Source organism: Haliotis asinina, chromosome 3 (assembly GCF_037392515.1).
Source record: "Haliotis asinina isolate JCU_RB_2024 chromosome 3, JCU_Hal_asi_v2, whole genome shotgun sequence".
Lineage (NCBI taxonomy): Eukaryota > Metazoa > Mollusca > Gastropoda > Lepetellida > Haliotidae > Haliotis > Haliotis asinina.
Window position 1 is genome coordinate 24426248 of NC_090282.1, and position 24455 is coordinate 24450702.

General features: G+C 39.1%; 7 protein-coding genes across 7 annotated transcripts; all 7 read right to left on the reverse strand.

The window, feature by feature from the left end:
• Window positions 1-1292: 1292 nt before the first annotated feature.
• Window positions 1293-1920, reverse strand: LOC137278783 (shematrin-like protein 1). The gene is made up of 2 exons (XM_067811294.1): window positions 1632-1920; window positions 1293-1315 (listed from the first exon to the last, which is right to left on the reverse strand). The coding sequence occupies exons 1-2, from the start codon at window positions 1918-1920 to the stop codon at window positions 1293-1295; spliced, it is 312 nt and encodes a 103-aa protein (XP_067667395.1).
• A 2825-nt stretch (window positions 1921-4745) lies between these two features.
• LOC137278784 (shematrin-like protein 1) lies at window positions 4746-5373 on the reverse strand. The gene is made up of 2 exons (XM_067811295.1): window positions 5085-5373; window positions 4746-4768 (listed from the first exon to the last, which is right to left on the reverse strand). The coding sequence occupies exons 1-2, from the start codon at window positions 5371-5373 to the stop codon at window positions 4746-4748; spliced, it is 312 nt and encodes a 103-aa protein (XP_067667396.1).
• A 2858-nt stretch (window positions 5374-8231) lies between these two features.
• On the reverse strand, window positions 8232-8859 carry LOC137278785 (shematrin-like protein 1). The gene is made up of 2 exons (XM_067811296.1): window positions 8571-8859; window positions 8232-8254 (listed from the first exon to the last, which is right to left on the reverse strand). Exons 1-2 carry the CDS (start codon window positions 8857-8859, stop codon window positions 8232-8234), a joined length of 312 nt encoding a protein of 103 aa, XP_067667397.1.
• Window positions 8860-11709: 2850 nt separating this feature from the next.
• LOC137278786 (shematrin-like protein 1) lies at window positions 11710-12337 on the reverse strand. The gene is made up of 2 exons (XM_067811297.1): window positions 12049-12337; window positions 11710-11732 (listed from the first exon to the last, which is right to left on the reverse strand). Exons 1-2 carry the CDS (start codon window positions 12335-12337, stop codon window positions 11710-11712), a joined length of 312 nt encoding a protein of 103 aa, XP_067667398.1.
• A 2858-nt stretch (window positions 12338-15195) lies between these two features.
• LOC137278788 (shematrin-like protein 1) lies at window positions 15196-15823 on the reverse strand. Its single transcript, XM_067811298.1, has 2 exons — window positions 15535-15823; window positions 15196-15218 (listed from the first exon to the last, which is right to left on the reverse strand). The coding sequence occupies exons 1-2, from the start codon at window positions 15821-15823 to the stop codon at window positions 15196-15198; spliced, it is 312 nt and encodes a 103-aa protein (XP_067667399.1).
• Window positions 15824-18676: 2853 nt separating this feature from the next.
• LOC137278789 (shematrin-like protein 1) lies at window positions 18677-19304 on the reverse strand. Its single transcript, XM_067811299.1, has 2 exons — window positions 19016-19304; window positions 18677-18699 (listed from the first exon to the last, which is right to left on the reverse strand). The coding sequence occupies exons 1-2, from the start codon at window positions 19302-19304 to the stop codon at window positions 18677-18679; spliced, it is 312 nt and encodes a 103-aa protein (XP_067667400.1).
• A 2855-nt stretch (window positions 19305-22159) lies between these two features.
• Window positions 22160-22787, reverse strand: LOC137278790 (shematrin-like protein 1). The gene is made up of 2 exons (XM_067811300.1): window positions 22499-22787; window positions 22160-22182 (listed from the first exon to the last, which is right to left on the reverse strand). The coding sequence occupies exons 1-2, from the start codon at window positions 22785-22787 to the stop codon at window positions 22160-22162; spliced, it is 312 nt and encodes a 103-aa protein (XP_067667401.1).
• Window positions 22788-24455: the final 1668 nt, after the last annotated feature.

Consider the following 24455-nt stretch of genomic DNA (forward strand, 5'->3'; position numbering starts at 1 on the left):
CATATGCCGCGTAATCTGCAGATGAAATATGCACTTCACAGATGGTGCACTCGTGTGTCACAGTAAAATGTGGATTTCGTCCAGGAGGAAGAAGTATTTCATTGGTTACAAGGAAACGAGACAGTAGCTCTTAAATAGTCTTCATATATCATAAATACTGCAAAAAGAATTATGCAACTGAAGGTATGGCTAGTGATTCAGTGTTTTGTTTAAGGACACGGGAAAAGGGTAAGTGTAGAATGGTAAAGCTACAGGTGGGTAGGTAGGTAGGGGTTAGTACGGTGGTATGAGGACACATGACAGATGTTTTGACTGGACATTGTCATTTTTGTACAGATGGCATACAGATTCACGTTGGCAGAATGTCATCAATAGCATATTTCATGGACTTCATGTGTTATAGTGTGTGTTATGATGGTATAAACGTAACATGGACACGGGTAAGGACACAGATGTCCATCGGGCTGCTTGAACACAGGGCGTCAAAGCATGAGTATGGAAATATTTGGAGTCATCTTGTCTTCCTTTGGTTGATGCAATTACTTAAACCGTTTTGAATTTGACAACAAATACCTGCTTCCCATATGCCAGTCCAGCGTGAAGATCGAGGCAGCCAAAGTAAATAAAAGCGATACAACCATTTTCATAATCATGGCATTCTTTACTATGGCATAGTCCATTACACGATTCCAACAGTATTCTTAATGTACAGTGATAAGAGACAATTCATGTAAGGAAATTTATTGTATATAAAGTCTTAATTGGTTGTTTATGCTTTGTGTAGCCCACTGCAGTGATTATGATATGAACTGTATTGATTTTCAAAGATTATAAAGTATATTTTAAAACACTTTACACGTTGTACATTCAGGACAACTCTCGTATGACTGAAATGTATTTATCAAACCAAATTAATCAACGTGATAAATCGAAAAAGATCAACCTGGAGAGGTGTCATTACAGACGTTCTAAAACTACCACTAGATTTGAAGTGACTTCTGTAATCTACTAAGGTAGCTTCAAAGAAAATGCTCCCCCATGCTCGTCTCCCTCACCATCTTGGTGATAAACATGTATGGTTTTCATTTAATTCTTGGTATATCATTATGCCCATGTGATTCCCTCAAAGGGAAAGGCTCTTCTTGTGCAACAAAAGTCCATCTGTGCAGTGAATAAGAGAAACAAGACTTTGTTTTGATGACTGTGTTTTAATGTGACGTATTTCAAAGCATGTACAATAAATAATGCGCATATTGATGATATAGATGAATTGTGACAGTAGAACAGCAGTCTTAGTAGTAGCCATATCCAACACCTGAAACACAAAGAAGAGATATAAGAAGAAGATGCTTATTGTCAATTTCACAATGTCATTTCTTACGAGTTGTTATCATTTACATATTGCCTCATCCACACTGATTAGATGTTTCACATATGACGAATTAAAGTGTAAAATGACTCTCTTAAAATATGTCCAAGTACTAGCTAAACTGTACATTGAGGGGTTATGATTATTCTCAGTACGCATTTTCTAGTGTGCCCCGCCGTGATAACGCTGGAACAGTGCTAAAAGCGGCGTAAAACCAAACTCACTCACTCACTATTCTCAGTACAATCATATTGGCATTTACCTTTTCCCAAAGCTCCAATTCCTCCGTACACTCCTGGCAGTCCGTAGCCTCCAAATACACCACCAAGGCCGTAGCCTCCGTACACACCGCCAATTCCCTGGCCTCCGTACACACCTCCAATTCCATAGCCTGGGTACAGACCTGGCACTCCATAACCTCCGTACACACCTCCCAATCCGTAGCCACTGTAAAGGGCAGCCTTTCCATACAGTCCAGTCATGCCATAGCTCAAAGGCTCAGCAAAGGCAGTCACAGCCAAACAGGCAACGAGGGCGATAATTTTCATCATTGTGGAAGGCTGAAAGGGAAGTTTATAGTTTCACTCATTATCAAAGTCTACTCACACTTCTTACACATTTCCTTCAACGAAATCGGCACTTCATCCTACTCACCGTCGGTATTTTACATTTCTCGTTGTGTTGGTTGAAACAGGACTTTCGCTGCTCGATTTGACCCAAAGTTCATGGATCGGAAAACAACAATCAGATTTGGAGGACTCAATCAGTATTGCAAATAGTGGCCAGTAAAAGTTCGAAATGACCGAACAGCTTTATATCCTCACTACTTCTCATCAAACAGTAACGTGAAATATTGCTTTTAAAGGGACAGACTAAAAGCTACATAAAACTCAAAGCATCTGATACTTACAGAGTGTCTTGATTAGACGACAAATACTGGTGTAGAGAGGCAAGAACAGTGATAGCCAGCACTTCAAAACAAGACGTTTATATACATCTGCATTCAGTTCACACCCGGAATTGATTTATTACAAGCAGATTATCTAATTTCAGCTCTAGTTGCAACTCCTTCATTATTCTTCATAGTTGTTCCGTGTTGCTATGCCTTCGGGGATTATGTCCAATGCAATGTATGTGTGTAGGAGCGGGCGAATGATTGGGGAAGTGATTGCAACACTGACAAATGAGCCGTGACGTAATTATGCCCATTTAAGTGGTTTCCAGTGTATAAATATTAGCATCACCAGTGTCATTGTCTATCCAGTCTTATTGGCAAATGTCTTTCCATCCCTAATCTGAAAGGAACGTTTTTATCACACACAAACTGGTTAATGGGTACTAGAATTATAATTTGTATCCTGAACGACAGTGTGTAATTCATTTCTCAAATGGTTACTCGATAAACTAATCATTTTGTAAAACAAAGGCATTCCCATATCTGCCTACTTAGAGACTTACCTTCTACATATATGGTCCCGCCATTCTTTTCTTTCTCATATGTTTGTATCAAATGCATGGCTTTCGGAAGAGCTCATCATTCTGCCCATATATTTTCAAGAATTCGGTTTGGGTTCAACTTGGTTCCGTGTTGCTGAGCTGTCAATCCTTATCATTGATACGCATCCTACTTCTGTTGTGTGGATAATAATTAGTTGACTTCCACTACAACTACCCTCTAGCATCAGTTTACTTATTTGTGGTACAACCAATATATTAAATGTGATGTCTCACGCTGTTCTCTCTCTCTCTCTGTGTGTGTGTGTGTCTCTCTCTCTCTCTCTCTCTAACTCTCACTGTTCTCTCTCTGTGTCTGTCTATCTATCTTTCTATCTGTCTGTCTCTTTTTTCTACCTCTATCTCTCTCCGCAGGACATATGTACACCCTTGTAGTTGCGGATTGACAAGAAGTTGTCACGTCATTCAGGCATCGCTCTCAACATACATTCCATAATTTACCGAATATCAGTACTCATTGTGTACATGTTTCTCAATATTCGATTGAAGCATCCATGATGCACTAATGTATAATACGGTGAAATACAGTGTAGAAATTCTCACTTGTCAGGAAGAGATTTTAACTGATTCATATGCCGCGTAATCTGCAGATGAAGTATGCACTTCACAGATGGTGCACTCGTGTGTCACAGTAAAATGTGGATTTCGTCCAGGAGGAAGAAGTATTTCATTGGTTACAAGGAAACGAGACAGTAGCTCTTAAATAGTCTTCATATATCATAAATACTGCAAAAAGAATTATGCAACTGAAGGTATGGCTAGTGATTCAGTGTTTTGTTTAAGGACACGGGAAAAGGGTAAGTGTAGAATGGTAAAGCTACAGGTGGGTAGGTAGGTAGGGGTTAGTACGGTGGTATGAGGACACATGACAGATGTTTTGACTGGACATTGTCATTTTTGTACAGATGGCATACAGATTCACGTTGGCAGAATGTCATCAATAGCATATTTCATGGACTTCATGTGTTATAGTGTGTGTTATGATGGTATAAACGTAACATGGACACGGGTAAGGACACAGATGTCCATCGGGCTGCTTGAACACAGGGCGTCAAAGCATGAGTATGGAAATATTTGGAGTCATCTTGTCTTCCTTTGGTTGATGCAATTACTTAAACCGTTTTGAATTTGACAACAAATACCTGCTTCCCATATGCCAGTCCAGCGTGAAGATCGAGGCAGCCAAAGTAAATAAAAGCGATACAACCATTTTCATAATCATTGCATTCTTTACTATGGCATAGTCCATTACACGATTCCAACAGTATTTTTAATGTACAGTGATAAGAGACAATTCATGTAAGGAAATGTATTGTGTATAAAGTCTTAATTGGTTGTTTATGCTTTGTGTAGCCCACTGCAGTGATTATGATATGAACTGTATTGATTTTCAAAGATTATAAAGTATATTTTAAAACACTTTACACGTTGTACATTCAGGACAACTCTCGTATGACTGAAATGTATTTATCAAACCAAATTAATCAACGTGATAAATTGAAAAAGATCAACCTGGAGAGGTGTCATTACAGACGTTCTAAAACTACCACTCGATTTGAAGTGACTTCTGTAATCTACTAAGGTAGCTTCAAAGAAAATGCTCCCCCACGCTCGTCTCCCTTACCATCTTGGTGATAAACATGTATGGTTTTCATTTAATTCTTGGTATATCATTGTGCCCATGTGATTCCCTCAAAGGGAAAGGTTCTTCTTGTGCAACAAAAGTCCATCTGTGCAGCGAATAAGAGAAACAAGACTTTGTTTTGATGACTGTGTTTTAATGTGACATATTTCAAAGCATATACAATAAATAATGCGCATATTGATGATATAGATGAATTGTGACAGTAGAACAGCAGTCTTAGTAGTAGCCATATCCAACACCTGAAACACGAAGAAGAGATATAAGAAGAAGATGCTTATTGTCAATTTCACAATGTCATTTCTTACGAGTTCTTATCATTTACATATTGCCTCATCCACACTGATTAGATGTTTCACATATGACGAATTAAAGTGTAAAATGACTCTCTTAAAATATATCCAAGTACTAGCTAAACTGTACATTGAGGGGTTATGATTATTCTCAGTACGCATTTTCTAGTGTCCTCCGCCGTGATAACGCTGGAATAGTGCTAAAAGCGGCGTAAAACCAAACTCACTCACTCACTATTCTCAGTACAATCATATTGGCATTTACCTTTTCCCAAAGCTCCAATTCCTCCGTACACTCCTGGCAGTCCGTAGCCTCCAAATACACCACCAAGGCCGTAGCCTCCATACACACCGCCAATTCCGTGGCCTCCGTACACACCTCCAGTTCCATAGCCTGGGTACAGACCTGGCACTCCATAACCTCCGTACACACCTCCCAATCCGTAGCCACTGTAAAGGGCAGCCTTTCCATACAGTCCAGTCATGCCATAGCTCAAAGGCTCAGCAAAGGCAGTCACAGCCAAACAGGCAACGAGGGCGATAATTTTCATCATTGTGGAAGGCTGAAAGGGAAGTTTACAGTTTCACTCATTATCAAAGTCTGCTCACACTTCTTACACATTTCCTTCAACGAAATCGGCACTTCATCCTACTCACCGTCGGTATTTTACATTTCTCGTTGTGTTGGTTGAAACAGGACTTTCGCTGCTCGATTTGACCCAGAGTTTATGGATCGCAAAACAACAATCAAATTTGGAGGACTCAATCAGTATTGCAAATAGTGGCCAGTAAAAGTTCAAAATCACCGAACAGCTTTATATCCTCACTACTTCTCATCAAACAGTAACGTGAAATATTGCTTTTAAAGGGACAGACTAAAAGCTACATAAAACGCAAAGCATCTGATACTTACAGAGTGTCTTGATTAGACGACAAATACTGGTGTAGAGAGGCAAGAACAGTGATAGCCAGCACTTCAAAACTAGACGTTTATATACATCTGCATTCAGTTCACACCCGGAATTGATTTATTACCAGCAGATTATCTAATTTCAGCTCTAGTTGCAACTCCTTCATTATTCTTCATAGTTGTTCCGTGTTGCTATGCCTTCGGGGATTATGTCCAATGCAATGTATGTGTGTAGGAGCGGGCGAATGATTGGGGAAGTGATTGCAACACTGACAAATGAGCCGTGACGTAATTATGCCCATTTAAGTGGTTTCCAGTGTATAAATATTAGCATCACCAGTGTCATTGTCTATCCAGTCTTATTGGCAAATGTCTTTCCATCCCTAATCTGAAAGGAACGTTTTTATCACACACAAACTGGTTAATGGGTACTAGAATTATAATTTGTATCCTGAACGACAGTGTGTAATTCATTTCTCAAATGGTTACTCGATAAACTAATCATTTTGTAAAACAAAGGCATTCCCATATCCGCCTACATAGAGACTTAATTACCTTCTACATATATGGTCCCGCCATTCTTTTCTTTCTCATATGTTTGTATCAAATGCATGGCTTTCGGAAGAGCTCATCATTTTGCCCATATATTTTCAAGAATTCGGTTTGGGTTCAACTTGGTTCCGTGTTGCTGAGCTGTCAATCCTTATCATTGATACTCATCCTACTTCTGTTGTGTGGATAATAATTAGTTGACTTCCACTACAACTACTCTCTAGCATCAGTTGACATACAAATAACAGACTCATAGTTCTTATTTGTGGTACAACCAATATATTAAATATGATGTCTCACGCTGTTCTCTATCTCTCTCTCTGTCTCTCTCTCTGTGTGTGTGTGTGTCTGTCTCTCTCTCTAACTCTCACTGTTCTCTCTCTGTGTCTGTCTATCTATCTTTCTATCTGTCTCTTTTTTCTACCTCTATCTCTCTCCGCAGGACATATGTACACCCTTGTAGTTGCGGATTGACAAGAAGTTGTCACGTCATTCAGGCATCGCTCTCAACATACATTCCATAATTTACCGAATATCAGTACTCATTGTGTACATGTTTCTCAATATTCGATTGAAGCATCCATGATGCACTAATGTATAATACGGTGAAATACAGTGTAGAAATTCTCACTTGTCAGGAAGAGATTTTAATTGATTCATATGCCGCGTAATCTGCAGATGAAATATGCACTTCACAAGATGGTGCACTCGTGTGTCACAGTAAAATGTGGATTTCGTCCAGGAGGAAGAAGTATTTCATTGGTTACAAGGAAACGAGACAGTAGCTCTTAAATAGTCTTCATATATCATAAATACTGCAAAAAGAATTATGCAACTGAAGGTATGGCTAGTGATTCAGTGTTTTGTTTAAGGACACGGGAAAAGGGTAAGTGTAGAATGGTAAAGCTACAGGTGGGTAGGTAGGTAGGGGTTAGTACGGTGGTATGAGGACACATGACAGATGTTTTGACTGGACATTGTCATTTTTGTACAGATGGCATACAGATTCACGTTGGCAGAATGTCATCAATAGTATATTTCATGGACTTCATGTGTTATAGTGTGTGTTATGATGGTATAAACGTAACATGGACACGGGTAAGGACACAGATGTCCATCGGGCTGCTTGAACACAGGGCGTCAAAGCATGAGTATGGAAATATTTGGAGTCATCTTGTCTTCCTTTGGTTGATGCAATTACTTAAACCGTTTTGAATTTGACAACAAATACCTGCTTCCCATATGCCAGTCCAGCGTGAAGATCGAGGCAGCCAAAGTAAATAAAAGCGATACAACCATTTTCATAATCATGGCATTCTTTACTATGGCATAGTCCATTACACGATTCCAACAGTATTCTTAATGTACAGTGATAAGAGACAATTCATGTAAGGAAATGTATTGTGTATAAAGTCTTAATTGGTTGTTTATGCTTTGTGTAGCCCACTGCAGTGATTATGATATGAACTGTATTGATTTTCAAAGATTATAAAGTATATTTTAAAACACTTTACACGTTGTACATTCAGGACAACTCTCGTATGACTGAAATGTATTTATCAAACCAAATTAATCAACGTGATAAATTGAAAAAGATCAACCTGGAGAGGTGTCATTACAGACGTTCTAAAACTACCACTCGATTTGAAGTGACTTCTGTAATCTACTAAGGTAGCTTCAAAGAAAATGCTCCCCCACGCTCGTCTCCCTTACCATCTTGGTGATAAACATGTATGGTTTTCATTTAATTCTTGGTATATCATTGTGCCCATGTGATTCCCTCAAAGGGAAAGGTTCTTCTTGTGCAACAAAAGTCCATCTGTGCAGCGAATAAGAGAAACAAGACTTTGTTTTGATGACTGTGTTTTAATGTGACATATTTCAAAGCATATACAATAAATAATGCGCATATTGATGATATAGATGAATTGTGACAGTAGAACAGCAGTCTTAGTAGTAGCCATATCCAACACCTGAAACACGAAGAAGAGATATAAGAAGAAGATGCTTATTGTCAATTTCACAATGTCATTTCTTACGAGTTCTTATCATTTACATATTGCCTCATCCACACTGATTAGATGTTTCACATATGACGAATTAAAGTGTAAAATGACTCTCTTAAAATATGTCCAAGTACTAGCTAAACTGTACATTGAGGGGTTATGATTATTCTCAGTACGCATTTTCTAGTGTCCTCCGCCGTGATAACGCTGGAATAGTGCTAAAAGCGGCGTAAAACCAAACTCACTCACTCACTATTCTCAGTACAATCATATTGGCATTTACCTTTTCCCAAAGCTCCAATTCCTCCGTACACTCCTGGCAGTCCGTAGCCTCCAAATACACCACCAAGGCCATAGCCTCCATACACACCGCCAATTCCGTGGCCTCCGTACACACCTCCAATTCCATAGCCTGGGTACAGACCTGGCACTCCATAACCTCCGTGCACACCTCCCAATCCGTAGCCACTGTAAAGGGCAGCCTTTCCATACAGTCCAGTCATGCCATAGCTCAAAGGCTCAGCAAAGGCAGTCACAGCCAAACAGGCAACGAGGGCGATAATTTTCATCATTGTGGAAGGCTGAAAGGGAAGTTTACAGTTTCACTCATTATCAAAGTCTGCTCACACTTCTTACACATTTCCTTCAACGAAATCGGCACTTCATCCTACTCACCGTCGGTATTTTACATTTCTCGTTGTGTTGGTTGAAACAGGACTTTCGCTGCTCGATTTGACCCAGAGTTTATGGATCGCAAAACAACAATCAAATTTGGAGGACTCAATCAGTATTACAAATAGTGGTCAGTAAAAGTTCAAAATCACCGAACAGCTTTATATCCTCACTACTTCTCATCAAACAGTAACGTGAAATATTGCTTTTAAAGGGACAGACTAAAAGCTACATAAAACGCAAAGCATCTGATACTTACAGAGTGTCTTGATTAGACGACAAATACTGGTGTAGAGAGGCAAGAACAGTGATAGTCAGCACTTCAAAACTAGACGTTTATATACATCTGCATTCAGTTCACACCCGGAATTGATTTATTACCAGCAGATTATCTAATTTCAGCTCTAATTGCAACTCCTTCATTATTTTTCATAGTTGTTCCGTGTTGCTATGCCTTCGGGGATTATGTCCAATGCAATGTTTGTGTGTAGGAGCGGGCGAATGATTGGGGAAGTGATTGCAACACTGACAAATGAGCCGTGACGTAATTATGCCCATTTAAGTGGTTTCCAGTGTATAAATATTAGCATCACCAGTGTCATTGTCTATCCAGTCTTATTGGCAAATTTCTTTCCATCCCTAATCTGAAAGGAACGTTTTTACCACACACAAACTGGTTAATGGGTACTAGAATTATAATTTGTATCCTGAACGACAGTGTGTAATTCATTTCTCAAATGGTTACTCGATAAACTAATCATTTTGTAAAACAAAGGCATTCCCATATCTGCCTACATAGAGACTTAATTACCTTCTACATATATGGTCCCGCCATTCTTTTCTTTCTCATATGTTTGTATCAAATGCATGGCTTTCGGAAGAGCTCATCATTTTGCCCATATATTTTCAAGAATTCGGTTTGGGTTGGTTCCGTGTTGCTGAGCTGTCAATCCTTATCATTGATACTCATCCTACTTCTGTTGTGTGGATAATAATTAGTTGACTTCCACTACAACTACTCTCTAGCATCAGTTGACATACAAATAACAGACTCATAGTTCTTATTTGTGGTACAACCAATATATTAAATATGATGTCTCACGCTGTTCTCTATCTCTCTCTCTGTCTCTCTGTGTGTGTGTGTGTGTCTGTCTCTCTCTCTAACTCTCACTGTTCTCTCTCTGTGTCTGTCTATCTATCTTTCTATCTGTCTCTTTTTTCTACCTCTATCTCTCTCCGCAGGACATATGTACACCCTTGTAGTTGCGGATTGACAAGAAGTTGTCACGTCATTCAGGCATCGCTCTCAACATACATTCCATAATTTACCGAATATCAGTACTCATTGTGTACATGTTTCTCAATATTCGATTGAAGCATCCATGATGCACTAATGTATAATACGGTGAAATACAGTGTAGAAATTCTCACTTGTCAGGAAGAGATTTTAATTGATTCATATGCCGCGTAATCTGCAGATGAAGTATGCACTTCACAAGATGGTGCACTCGTGTGTCACAGTAAAATGTGGATTTCGTCCAGGAGGAAGAAGTATTTCATTGGTTACAAGGAAACGAGACAGTAGCTCTTAAATAGTCTTCATATATCATAAATACTGCAAAAAGAATTATGCAACTGAAGGTATGGCTAGTGATTCAGTGTTTTGTTTAAGGACACGGGAAAAGGGTAAGTGTAGAATGGTAAAGCTACAGGTGGGTAGGTAGGTAGGGGTTAGTACGGTGGTATGAGGACACATGACAGATGTTTTGACTGGACATTGTCATTTTTGTACAGATGGCATACAGATTCACGTTGGCAGAATGTCATCAATAGCATATTTCATGGACTTCATGTGTTATAGTGTGTGTTATGATGGTATAAACGTAACATGGACACGAGTAAGGACACAGATGTCCATCGGGCTGCTTGAACACAGGGCGTCAAAGCATGAGTATGGAAATATTTGGAGTCATCTTGTCTTCCTTTGGTTGATGCAATTACTTAAACCGTTTTGAATTTGACAACAAATACCTGCTTCCCATATGCCAGTCCAGCGTGAAGATCGAGGCAGCCAAAGTAAATAAAAGCGATACAACCATTTTCATAATCATGGCATTCTTTACTATGGCATAGTCCATTACACGATTCCAACAGTATTCTTAATGTACAGTGATAAGAGACAATTCATGTAAGGAAATGTATTGTGTATAAAGTCTTAATTGGTTGTTTATGCTTTGTGTAGCCCACTGCAGTGATTATGATATGAACTGTATTGATTTTCAAAGATTATAAAGTATATTTTAAAACACTTTACACGTTGTACATTCAGGACAACTCTAGTATGACTGAAATGTATTTATCAAACCAAATTAATCAACGTGATAAATTGAAAAAGATCAACCTGGAGAGGTGTCATTACAGACGTTCTAAAACTACCACTCGATTTGAAGTGACTTCTGTAATCTACTAAGGTAGCTTCAAAGAAAATGCTCCCCCACGCTCGTCTCCCTTACCATCTTGGTGATAAACATGTATGGTTTTCATTTAATTCTTGGTATATCATTGTGCCCATGTGATTCCCTCAAAGGGAAAGGTTCTTCTTGTGCAACAAAAGTCCATCTGTGCAGCGAATAAGAGAAACAAGACTTTGTTTTGATGACTGTGTTTTAATGTGACATATTTCAAAGCATATACAATAAATAATGCGCATATTGATGATATAGATGAATTGTGACAGTAGAACAGCAGTCTTAGTAGTAGCCATATCCAACACCTGAAACACGAAGAAGAGATATAAGAAGAAGATGCTTATTGTCAATTTCACAATGTCATTTCTTACGAGTTGTTATCATTTACATATTGCCTCATCCACACTGATTAGATGTTTCACATATGACGAATTAAAGTGTAAAATGACTCTCTTAAAATATATCCAAGTACTAGCTAAACTGTACATTGAGGGGTTATGATTATTCTCAGTACGCATTTTCTAGTGTCCTCCGCCGTGATAACGCTGGAATAGTGCTAAAAGCGGCGTAAAACCAAACTCACTCACTCACTATTCTCAGTACAATCATATTGGCATTTACCTTTTCCCAAAGCTCCAATTCCTCCGTACACTCCTGGCAGTCCGTAGCCTCCAAATACACCACCAAGGCCGTAGCCTCCGTACACACCGCCAATTCCCTGGCCTCCGTACACACCTCCAATTCCATAGCCTGGGTACAGACCTGGCACTCCATAACCTCCGTACACACCTCCCAATCCGTAGCCACTGTAAAGGGCAGCCTTTCCATACAGTCCAGTCATGCCATAGCTCAAAGGCTCAGCAAAGGCAGTCACAGCCAAACAGGCAACAAGGGCGATAATTTTCATCATTGTGGAAGGCTGAAAGGGAAGTTTACAGTTTCACTCATTATCAAAGTCTGCTCACACTTCTTACACATTTCCTTCAACGAAATCGGCACTTCATCCTACTCACCGTCGGTATTTTACATTTCTCGTTGTGTTGGTTGAAACAGGACTTTCGCTGCTCGATTTGACCCAGAGTTTATGGATCGCAAAACAACAATCAAATTTGGAGGACTCAATCAGTATTACAAATAGTGGTCAGTAAAAGTTCAAAATCACCGAACAGCTTTATATCCTCACTACTTCTCATCAAACAGTAACGTGAAATATTGCTTTTAAAGGGACAGACTAAAAGCTACATAAAACGCAAAGCATCTGATACTTACAGAGTGTCTTGATTAGACGACAAATACTGGTGTAGAGAGGCAAGAACAGTGATAGTCAGCACTTCAAAACTAGACGTTTATATACATCTGCATTCAGTTCACACCCGGAATTGATTTATTACCAGCAGATTATCTAATTTCAGCTCTAATTGCAACTCCTTCATTATTTTTCATAGTTGTTCCGTGTTGCTATGCCTTCGGGGATTATGTCCAATGCAATGTATGTGTGTAGGAGCGGGCGAATGATTGGGGAAGTGATTGCAACACTGACAAATGAGCCGTGACGTAATTATGCCCATTTAAGTGGTTTCCAGTGTATAAATATTAGCATCACCAGTGTCATTGTCTATCCAGTCTTATTGGCAAATTTCTTTCCATCCCTAATCTGAAAGGAACGTTTTTACCACACACAAACTGGTTAATGGGTACTAGAATTATAATTTGTATCCTGAACGACAGTGTGTAATTCATTTCTCAAATGGTTACTCGATAAACTAATCATTTTGTAAAACAAAGGCATTCCCATATCTGCCTACATAGAGACTTAATTACCTTCTACATATATGGTCCCGCCATTCTTTTCTTTCTCATATGTTTGTATCAAATGCATGTCTTTCGGAAGAGCTCATCATTTTGCCCATATATTTTCAAGAATTCGGTTTGGGTTGGTTCCGTGTTGCTGAGCTGTCAATCCTTATCATTGATACTCATCCTACTTCTGTTGTGTGGATAATAATTAGTTGACTTCCACTACAACTACTCTCTAGCATCAGTTGACATACAAATAACAGACTCATAGTTCTTATTTGTGGTACAACCAATATATTAAATATGATGTCTCACGCTGTTCTCTCTCTCTCTCTCTCTCTCTCTCTCTCTCTGTGTGTGTGTGTGTGTCTGTCTCTCTCTCTAACTCTCACTGTTCTCTCTCTGTGTCTGTCTATCTATCTTTCTATCTGTCTCTTTTTTCTACCTCTATCTCTCTCCGCAGGACATATGTACACCCTTGTAGTTGCGGATTGACAAGAAGTTGTCACGTCATTCAGGCATCGCTCTCAACATACATTCCATAATTTACCGAATATCAGTACTCATTGTGTACATGTTTCTCAATATTCGATTGAAGCATCCATGATGCACTAATGTATAATACGGTGAAATACAGTGTAGAAATTCTCACTTGTCAGGAAGAGATTTTAATTGATTCATATGCCGCGTAATCTGCAGATGAAGTATGCACTTCACAAGATGGTGCACTCGTGTGTCACAGTAAAATGTGGATTTCGTCCAGGAGGAAGAAGTATTTCATTGGTTACAAGGAAACGAGACAGTAGCTCTTAAATAGTCTTCATATATCATAAATACTGCAAAAAGAATTATGCAACTGAAGGTATGGCTAGTGATTCAGTGTTTTGTTTAAGGACACGGGAAAAGGGTAAGTGTAGAATGGTAAAGCTACAGGTGGGTAGGTAGGTAGGGGTTAGTACGGTGGTATGAGGACACATGACAGATGTTTTGACTGGACATTGTCATTTTTGTACAGATGGCATACAGATTCACGTTGGCAGAATGTCATCAATAGCATATTTCATGGACTTCATGTGTTATAGTGTGTGTTATGATGGTATAAACGTAACATGGACACGAGTAAGGACACAGATGTCCATCGGGCTGCTTGAACACAGGGCGTCAAAGCATGAGTATGGAAATATTTGGAGTCATCTTGTCTTCCTTTGGTTGATGCAATTACTTAAACCGTTTTGAATTTGACAACAAATACCTGCTTCCCATATGCCAGTCCAGCGTGAAGATCGAGGCAGCCAAAGTAAATAAAAGCGATACAACCATTTTCATAATCATGGCATTCTTTACTATGGCATAGTCCATTACACGATTCCAACAGTATTCTTAATGTACAGTGATAAGAGACAATTCATGTAAGGAAATGTATTGTGTATAAAGTCTTAATTGGTTGTTTATGCTTTGTGTAGCCCACTGCAGTGATTATGATATGAACTGTATTGATTTTCAAAGATTATAAAGTATATTTTAAAACACTTTACACGTTGTACATTCAGGACAACTCTAGTATGACTGAAATGTATTTATCAAACCAAATTAATCAACGTGATAAATTGAAAAAGATCAACCTGGAGAGGTGTCATTACAGACGTTCTAAAACTACCACTCGATTTGAAGTGACTTCTGTAATCTACTAAGGTAGCTTCAAAGAAAATGCTCCCCCACGCTCGTCTCCCTTACCATCTTGGTGATAAACATGTATGGTTTTCATTTAATTCTTGGTATATCATTGTGCCCATGTGATTCCCTCAAAGGGAAAGGTTCTTCTTGTGCAACAAAAGTCCATCTGTGCAGCGAATAAGAGAAACAAGACTTTGTTTTGATGACTGTGTTTTAATGTGACATATTTCAAAGCATATACAATAAATAATGCGCATATTGATGATATAGATGAATTGTGACAGTAGAACAGCAGTCTTAGTAGTAGCCATATCCAACACCTGAAACACGAAGAAGAGATATAAGAAGAAGATGCTTATTGTCAATTTCACAATGTCATTTCTTACGAGTTCTTATCATTTACATATTGCCTCATCCACACTGATTAGATGTTTCACATATGACGAATTAAAGTGTAAAATGACTCTCTTAAAATATGTCCAAGTACTAGCTAAACTGTACATTGAGGGGTTATGATTATTCTCAGTACGCATTTTCTAGTGTCCTCCGCCGTGATAACGCTGGAATAGTGCTAAAAGCGGCGTAAAACCAAACTCACTCACTCACTATTCTCAGTACAATCATATTGGCATTTACCTTTTCCCAAAGCTCCAATTCCTCCGTACACTCCTGGCAGTCCGTAGCCTCCAAATACACCACCAAGGCCGTAGCCTCCGTACACACCGCCAATTCCCTGGCCTCCGTACACACCTCCAATTCCATAGCCTGGGTACAGACCTGGCACTCCATAACCTCCGTACACACCTCCCAATCCGTAGCCACTGTAAAGGGCAGCCTTTCCATACAGTCCAGTCATGCCATAGCTCAAAGGCTCAGCAAAGGCAGTCACAGCCAAACAGGCAACAAGGGCGATAATTTTCATCATTGTGGAAGGCTGAAAGGGAAGTTTACAGTTTCACTCATTATCAAAGTCTGCTCACACTTCTTACACATTTCCTTCAACGAAATCGGCACTTCATCCTACTCACCGTCGGTATTTTACATTTCTCGTTGTGTTGGTTGAAACAGGACTTTCGCTGCTCGATTTGACCCAGAGTTTATGGATCGCAAAACAACAATCAAATTTGGAGGACTCAATCAGTATTACAAATAGTGGTCAGTAAAAGTTCAAAATCACCGAACAGCTTTATATCCTCACTACTTCTCATCAAACAGTAACGTGAAATATTGCTTTTAAAGGGACAGACTAAAAGCTACATAAAACGCAAAGCATCTGATACTTACAGAGTGTCTTGATTAGACGACAAATACTGGTGTAGAGAGGCAAGAACAGTGATAGTCAGCACTTCAAAACTAGACGTTTATATACATCTGCATTCAGTTCACACCCGGAATTGATTTATTACCAGCAGATTATCTAATTTCAGCTCTAATTGCAACTCCTTCATTATTTTTCATAGTTGTTCCGTGTTGCTATGCCTTCGGGGATTATGTCCAATGCAATGTATGTGTGTAGGAGCGGGCGAATGATTGGGGAAGTGATTGCAACACTGACAAATGAGCCGTGACGTAATTATGCCCATTTAAGTGGTTTCCAGTGTATAAATATTAGCATCACCAGTGTCATTGTCTATCCAGTCTTATTGGCAAATTTCTTTCCATCCCTAATCTGAAAGGAACGTTTTTACCACACACAAACTGGTTAATGGGTACTAGAATTATAATTTGTATCCTGAACGACAGTGTGTAATTCATTTCTCAAATGGTTACTCGATAAACTAATCATTTTGTAAAACAAAGGCATTCCCATATCTGCCTACATAGAGACTTAATTACCTTCTACATATATGGTCCCGCCATTCTTTTCTTTCTCATATGTTTGTATCAAATGCATGGCTTTCGGAAGAGCTCATCATTTTGCCCATATATTTTCAAGAATTCGGTTTGGGTTGGTTCCGTGTTGCTGAGCTGTCAATCCTTATCATTGATACTCATCCTACTTCTGTTGTGTGGATAATAATTAGTTGACTTCCACTACAACTACTCTCTAGCATCAGTTGACATACAAATAACAGACTCATAGTTCTTATTTGTGGTACAACCAATATATTAAATATGATGTCTCACGCTGTTCTCTCTCTCTCTCTCTCTCTCTCTCTCTCTGTGTGTGTGTGTGTCTCTCTCTCTAACTCTCACTGTTCTCTCTCTGTGTCTGTCTATCTATCTTTCTATCTGTCTGTCTCTTTTTTCTACCTCTATCTCTCTCCGCAGGACATATGTACACCCTTGTAGTTGCGGATTGACAAGAAGTTGTCACGTCATTCAGGCATCGCTCTCAACATACATTCCATAATTTACCGAATATCAGTACTCATTGTGTACATGTTTCTCAATATTCGATTGAAGCATCCATGATGCACTAATGTATAATACGGTGAAATACAGTGTAGAAATTCTCACTTGTCAGGAAGAGATTTTAACTGATTCATATGCCGCGTAATCTGCAGATGAAGTATGCACTTCACAGATGGTGCACTCGTGTGTCACAGTAAAATGTGGATTTCGTCCAGGAGGAAGAAGTATTTCATTGGTTACAAGGAAACGAGACAGTAGCTCTTAAATAGTCTTCATATATCATAAATACTGCAAAAAGAATTATGCAACTGAAGGTATGGCTAGTGATTCAGTGTTTTGTTTAAGGACACGGGAAAAGGGTAAGTGTAGAATGGTAAAGCTACAGGTGGGTAGGTAGGTAGGGGTTAGTACGGTGGTATGAGGACACATGACAGATGTTTTGACTGGACATTGTCATTTTTGTACAGATGGCATACAGATTCACGTTGGCAGAATGTCATCAATAGCATATTTCATGGACTTCATGTGTTATAGTGTGTGTTATGATGGTATAAATGTAACATGGACACGGGTAAGGACACAGATGTCCATCGGGCTGCTTGAACACAGGGCGTCAAAGCATGAGTATGGAAATATTTGGAGTCATCTTGTCTTCCTTTGGTTGATGCAATTACTTAAACCGTTTTGAATTTGACAACAAATACCTGCTTCCCATATGCCAGTCCAGCGTGAAGATCGAGGCAGCCAAAGTAAATAAAAGCGATACAACCATTTTCATAATCATGGCATTCTTTACTATGGCATAGTCCATTACACGATTCCAACAGTATTCTTAATGTACAGTGATAAGAGACAATTCATGTAAGGAAATGTATTGTGTATAAAGTCTTAATTGGTTGTTTATGCTTTGTGTAGCCCACTGCAGTGATTATGATATGAACTGTATTGATTTTCAAAGATTATAAAGTATATTTTAAAACACTTTACACGTTGTACATTCAGGACAACTCTCGTATGACTGAAATGTATTTATCAAACCAAATTAATCAACGTGATAAATTGAAAAAGATCAACCTGGAGAGGTGTCATTACAGACGTTCTAAAACTACCACTCGATTTGAAGTGACTTCTGTAATCTACTAAGGTAGCTTCAAAGAAAATGCTCCCCCACGCTCGTCTCCCTTACCATCTTGGTGATAAACATGTATGGTTTTCATTTAATTCTTGGTATATCATTGTGCCCATGTGATTCCCTCAAAGGGAAAGGTTCTTCTTGTGCAACAAAAGTCCATCTGTGCAGCGAATAAGAGAAACAAGACTTTGTTTTCATGACTGTGTTTTAATGTGACATATTTCAAAGCATATACAATAAATAATGCGCATATTGATGATATAGATGAATTGTGACAGTAGAACAGCAGTCTTAGTAGTAGCCATATCCAACACCTGAAACACGAAGAAGAGATATAAGAAGAAGATGCTTATTGTCAATTTCACAATGTCATTTCTTACGAGTTCTTATCATTTACATATTGCCTCATCCACACTGATTAGATGTTTCACATATGACGAATTAAAGTGTAAAATGACTCTCTTAAAATATGTCCAAGTACTAGCTAAACTGTACATTGAGGGGTTATGATTATTCTCAGTACGCATTTTCTAGTGTCCTCCGCCGTGATAACGCTGGAATAGTGCTAAAAGCGGCGTAAAACCAAACTCACTCACTCACTATTCTCAGTACAATCATATTGGCATTTACCTTTTCCCAAAGCTCCAATTCCTCCGTACACTCCTGGCAGTCCGTAGCCTCCAAATACACCACCAAGGCCGTAGCCTCCGTACACACCGCCAATTCCCTGGCCTCCGTACACACCTCCAATTCCATAGCCTGGGTACAGACCTGGCACTCCATAACCTCCGTACACACCTCCCAATCCGTAGCCACTGTAAAGGGCAGCCTTTCCATACAGTCCAGTCATGCCATAGCTCAAAGGCTCAGCAAAGGCAGTCACAGCCAAACAGGCAACAAGGGCGATAATTTTCATCATTGTGGAAGGCTGAAAGGGAAGTTTACAGTTTCACTCATTATCAAAGTCTGCTCACACTTCTTACACATTTCCTTCAACGAAATCGGCACTTCATCCTACTCACCGTCGGTATTTTACATTTCTCGTTGTGTTGGTTGAAACAGGACTTTCGCTGCTCGATTTGACCCAGAGTTTATGGATCGCAAAACAACAATCAAATTTGGAGGACTCAATCAGTATTACAAATAGTGGTCAGTAAAAGTTCAAAATCACCGAACAGCTTTATATCCTCACTACTTCTCATCAAACAGTAACGTGAAATATTGCTTTTAAAGGGACAGACTAAAAGCTACATAAAACGCAAAGCATCTGATACTTACAGAGTGTCTTGATTAGACGACAAATACTGGTGTAGAGAGGCAAGAACAGTGATAGTCAGCACTTCAAAACTAGACGTTTATATACATCTGCATTCAGTTCACACCCGGAATTGATTTATTACCAGCAGATTATCTAATTTCAGCTCTAATTGCAACTCCTTCATTATTTTTCATAGTTGTTCCGTGTTGCTATGCCTTCGGGGATTATGTCCAATGCAATGTATGTGTGTAGGAGCGGGCGAATGATTGGGGAAGTGATTGCAACACTGACAAATGAGCCGTGACGTAATTATGCCCATTTAAGTGGTTTCCAGTGTATAAATATTAGCATCACCAGTGTCATTGTCTATCCAGTCTTATTGGCAAATTTCTTTCCATCCCTAATCTGAAAGGAACGTTTTTACCACACACAAACTGGTTAATGGGTACTAGAATTATAATTTGTATCCTGAACGACAGTGTGTAATTCATTTCTCAAATGGTTACTCGATAAACTAATCATTTTGTAAAACAAAGGCATTCCCATATCTGCCTACATAGAGACTTAATTACCTTCTACATATATGGTCCCGCCATTCTTTTCTTTCTCATATGTTTGTATCAAATGCATGGCTTTCGGAAGAGCTCATCATTTTGCCCATATATTTTCAAGAATTCGGTTTGGGTTGGTTCCGTGTTGCTGAGCTGTCAATCCTTATCATTGATACTCATCCTACTTCTGTTGTGTGGATAATAATTAGTTGACTTCCACTACAACTACTCTCTAGCATCAGTTGACATACAAATAACAGACTCATAGTTCTTATTTGTGGTACAACCAATATATTAAATATGATGTCTCACGCTGTTCTCTCTCTCTCTCTCTCTCTCTCTCTCTCTGTGTGTGTGTGTGTGTCTCTCTCTCTAACTCTCACTGTTCTCTCTCTGTGTCTGTCTATCTATCTTTCTATCTGTCTGTCTCTTTTTTCTACCTCTATCTCTCTCCGCAGGACATATGTACACCCTTGTAGTTGCGGATTGACAAGAAGTTGTCACGTCATTCAGGCATCGCTCTCAACATACATTCCATAATTTACCGAATATCAGTACTCATTGTGTACATGTTTCTCAATATTCGATTGAAGCATCCATGATGCACTAATGTATAATACGGTGAAATACAGTGTAGAAATTCTCACTTGTCAGGAAGAGATTTTAACTGATTCATATGCCGCGTAATCTGCAGATGAAGTATGCACTTCACAGATGGTGCACTCGTGTGTCACAGTAAAATGTGGATTTCGTCCAGGAGGAAGAAGTATTTCATTGGTTACAAGGAAACGAGACAGTAGCTCTTAAATAGTCTTCATATATCATAAATACTGCAAAAAGAATTATGCAACTGAAGGTATGGCTAGTGATTCAGTGTTTTGTTTAAGGACACGGGAAAAGGGTAAGTGTAGAATGGTAAAGCTACAGGTGGGTAGGTAGGTAGGGGTTAGTACGGTGGTATGAGGACACATGACAGATGTTTTGACTGGACATTGTCATTTTTGTACAGATGGCATACAGATTCACGTTGGCAGAATGTCATCAATAGCATATTTCATGGACTTCATGTGTTATAGTGTGTGTTATGATGGTATAAATGTAACATGGACACGGGTAAGGACACAGATGTCCATCGGGCTGCTTGAACACAGGGCGTCAAAGCATGAGTATGGAAATATTTGGAGTCATCTTGTCTTCCTTTGGTTGATGCAATTACTTAAACCGTTTTGAATTTGACAACAAATACCTGCTTCCCATATGCCAGTCCAGCGTGAAGATCGAGGCAGCCAAAGTAAATAAAAGCGATACAACCATTTTCATAATCATGGCATTCTTTACTATGGCATAGTCCATTACACGATTCCAACAGTATTCTTAATGTACAGTGATAAGAGACAATTCATGTAAGGAAATGTATTGTGTATAAAGTCTTAATTGGTTGTTTATGCTTTGTGTAGCCCACTGCAGTGATTATGATATGAACTGTATTGATTTTCAAAGATTATAAAGTATATTTTAAAACACTTTACACGTTGTACATTCAGGACAACTCTCGTATGACTGAAATGTATTTATCAAACCAAATTAATCAACGTGATAAATTGAAAAAGATCAACCTGGAGAGGTGTCATTACAGACGTTCTAAAACTACCACTCGATTTGAAGTGACTTCTGTAATCTACTAAGGTAGCTTCAAAGAAAATGCTCCCCCACGCTCGTCTCCCTTACCATCTTGGTGATAAACATGTATGGTTTTCATTTAATTCTTGGTATATCATTGTGCCCATGTGATTCCCTCAAAGGGAAAGGTTCTTCTTGTGCAACAAAAGTCCATCTGTGCAGCGAATAAGAGAAACAAGACTTTGTTTTCATGACTGTGTTTTAATGTGACATATTTCAAAGCATATACAATAAATAATGCGCATATTGATGATATAGATGAATTGTGACAGTAGAACAGCAGTCTTAGTAGTAGCCATATCCAACACCTGAAACACGAAGAAGAGATATAAGAAGAAGATGCTTATTGTCAATTTCACAATGTCATTTCTTACGAGTTCTTATCATTTACATATTGCCTCATCCACACTGATTAGATGTTTCACATATGACGAATTAAAGTGTAAAATGACTCTCTTAAAATATGTCCAAGTACTAGCTAAACTGTACATTGAGGGGTTATGATTATTCTCAGTACGCATTTTCTAGTGTCCTCCGCCGTGATAACGCTGGAATAGTGCTAAAAGCGGCGTAAAACCAAACTCACTCACTCACTATTCTCAGTACAATCATATTGGCATTTACCTTTTCCCAAAGCTCCAATTCCTCCGTACACTCCTGGCAGTCCGTAGCCTCCAAATACACCACCAAGGCCGTAGCCTCCGTACACACCGCCAATTCCGTGGCCTCCGTACACACCTCCAATTCCATAGCCTGGGTACAGACCTGGCACTCCATAACCTCCGTACACACCTCCCAATCCGTAGCCACTGTAAAGGGCAGCCTTTCCATACAGTCCAGTCATGCCATAGCTCAAAGGCTCAGCAAAGGCAGTCACAGCCAAACAGGCAACAAGGGCGATAATTTTCATCATTGTGGAAGGCTGAAAGGGAAGTTTACAGTTTCACTCATTATCAAAGTCTGCTCACACTTCTTACACATTTCCTTCAACGAAATCGGCACTTCATCCTACTCACCGTCGGTATTTTACATTTCTCGTTGTGTTGGTTGAAACAGGACTTTCGCTGCTCGATTTGACCCAGAGTTTATGGATCGCAAAACAACAATCAAATTTGGAGGACTCAATCAGTATTACAAATAGTGGTCAGTAAAAGTTCAAAATCACCGAACAGCTTTATATCCTCACTACTTCTCATCAAACAGTAACGTGAAATATTGCTTTTAAAGGGACAGACTAAAAGCTACATAAAACGCAAAGCATCTGATACTTACAGAGTGTCTTGACTAGACGACAAATACTGGTGTAGAGAGGCAAGAACAGTGATAGCCAGCACTTCAAAACTAGACGTTTATATACATCTGCATTCAGTTCACACCCGGAATTGAATTATTACCAGCAGATTATCTAATTTCAGCTCTAATTGCAACTCCTTCATTATTTTTCATAGTTGTTCCGTGTTGCTATGCCTTCGGGGATTATGTCCAATGCAATGTATGTGTGTAGGAGCGGGCGAATGATTGGGGAAGTGATTGCAACACTGACAAATGAGCCGTGACGTAATTATGCCCATTTAAGTGGTTTCCAGTGTATAAATATTAGCATCACCAGTGTCATTGTCTATCCAGTCTTATTGGCAAATTTCTTTCCATCCCTAATCTGAAAGGAACGTTTTTACCACACACAAACTGGTTAATGGGTACTAGAATTATAATTTGTATCCTGAACGACAGTGTGTAATTCATTTCTCAAATGGTTACTCGATAAACTAATCATTTTGTAAAACAAAGGCATTCCCATATCTGCCTACATAGAGACTTAATTACCTTCTACATATATGGTCCCGCCATTCTTTTCTTTCTCATATGTTTGTATCAAATGCATGGCTTTCGGAAGAGCTCATCATTTTGCCCATATATTTTCAAGAATTCGGTTTGGGTTGGTTCCGTGTTGCTGAGCTGTCAATCCTTATCATTGATACTCATCCTACTTCTGTTGTGTGGATAATAATTAGTTGACTTCCACTACAACTACTCTCTAGCATCAGTTGACATACAAATAACAGACTCATAGTTCTTATTTGTGGTACAACCAATATATTAAATATGATGTCTCACGCTGTTCTCTCTCTCTCTCTCTCTCTCTGTGTGTGTGTGTGTGTCTCTCTCTCTCTCTAACTCTCACTGTTCTCTCTCTGTGTCTGTCTATCTATCTTTCTATCTGTCTGTCTCTTTTTTCTACCTCTATCTTTCTCCGCAGGACATATGTACACCCTTGTAGTTGCGGATTGACAAGAAGTTGTCACGTCATTCAGGCATCGCTCTCAACATACATTCCATAATTTACCGAATATCAGTACTCATTGTGTACATGTTTCTCAATATTCGATTGAAGCATCCATGATGCACTAATGTATAATACGGTGAAATACAGTGTAGAAATTCTCACTTGTCAGGAAGAGATTTTAACTGATTCATATGCCGCGTAATCTGCAGATGAAGTATGCACTTCACAGACGGTGCACTCGTGTGTCACAGTAAAATGTGGATTTCGTCCAGGAGGAAGAAGTATTTCATTGGTTAC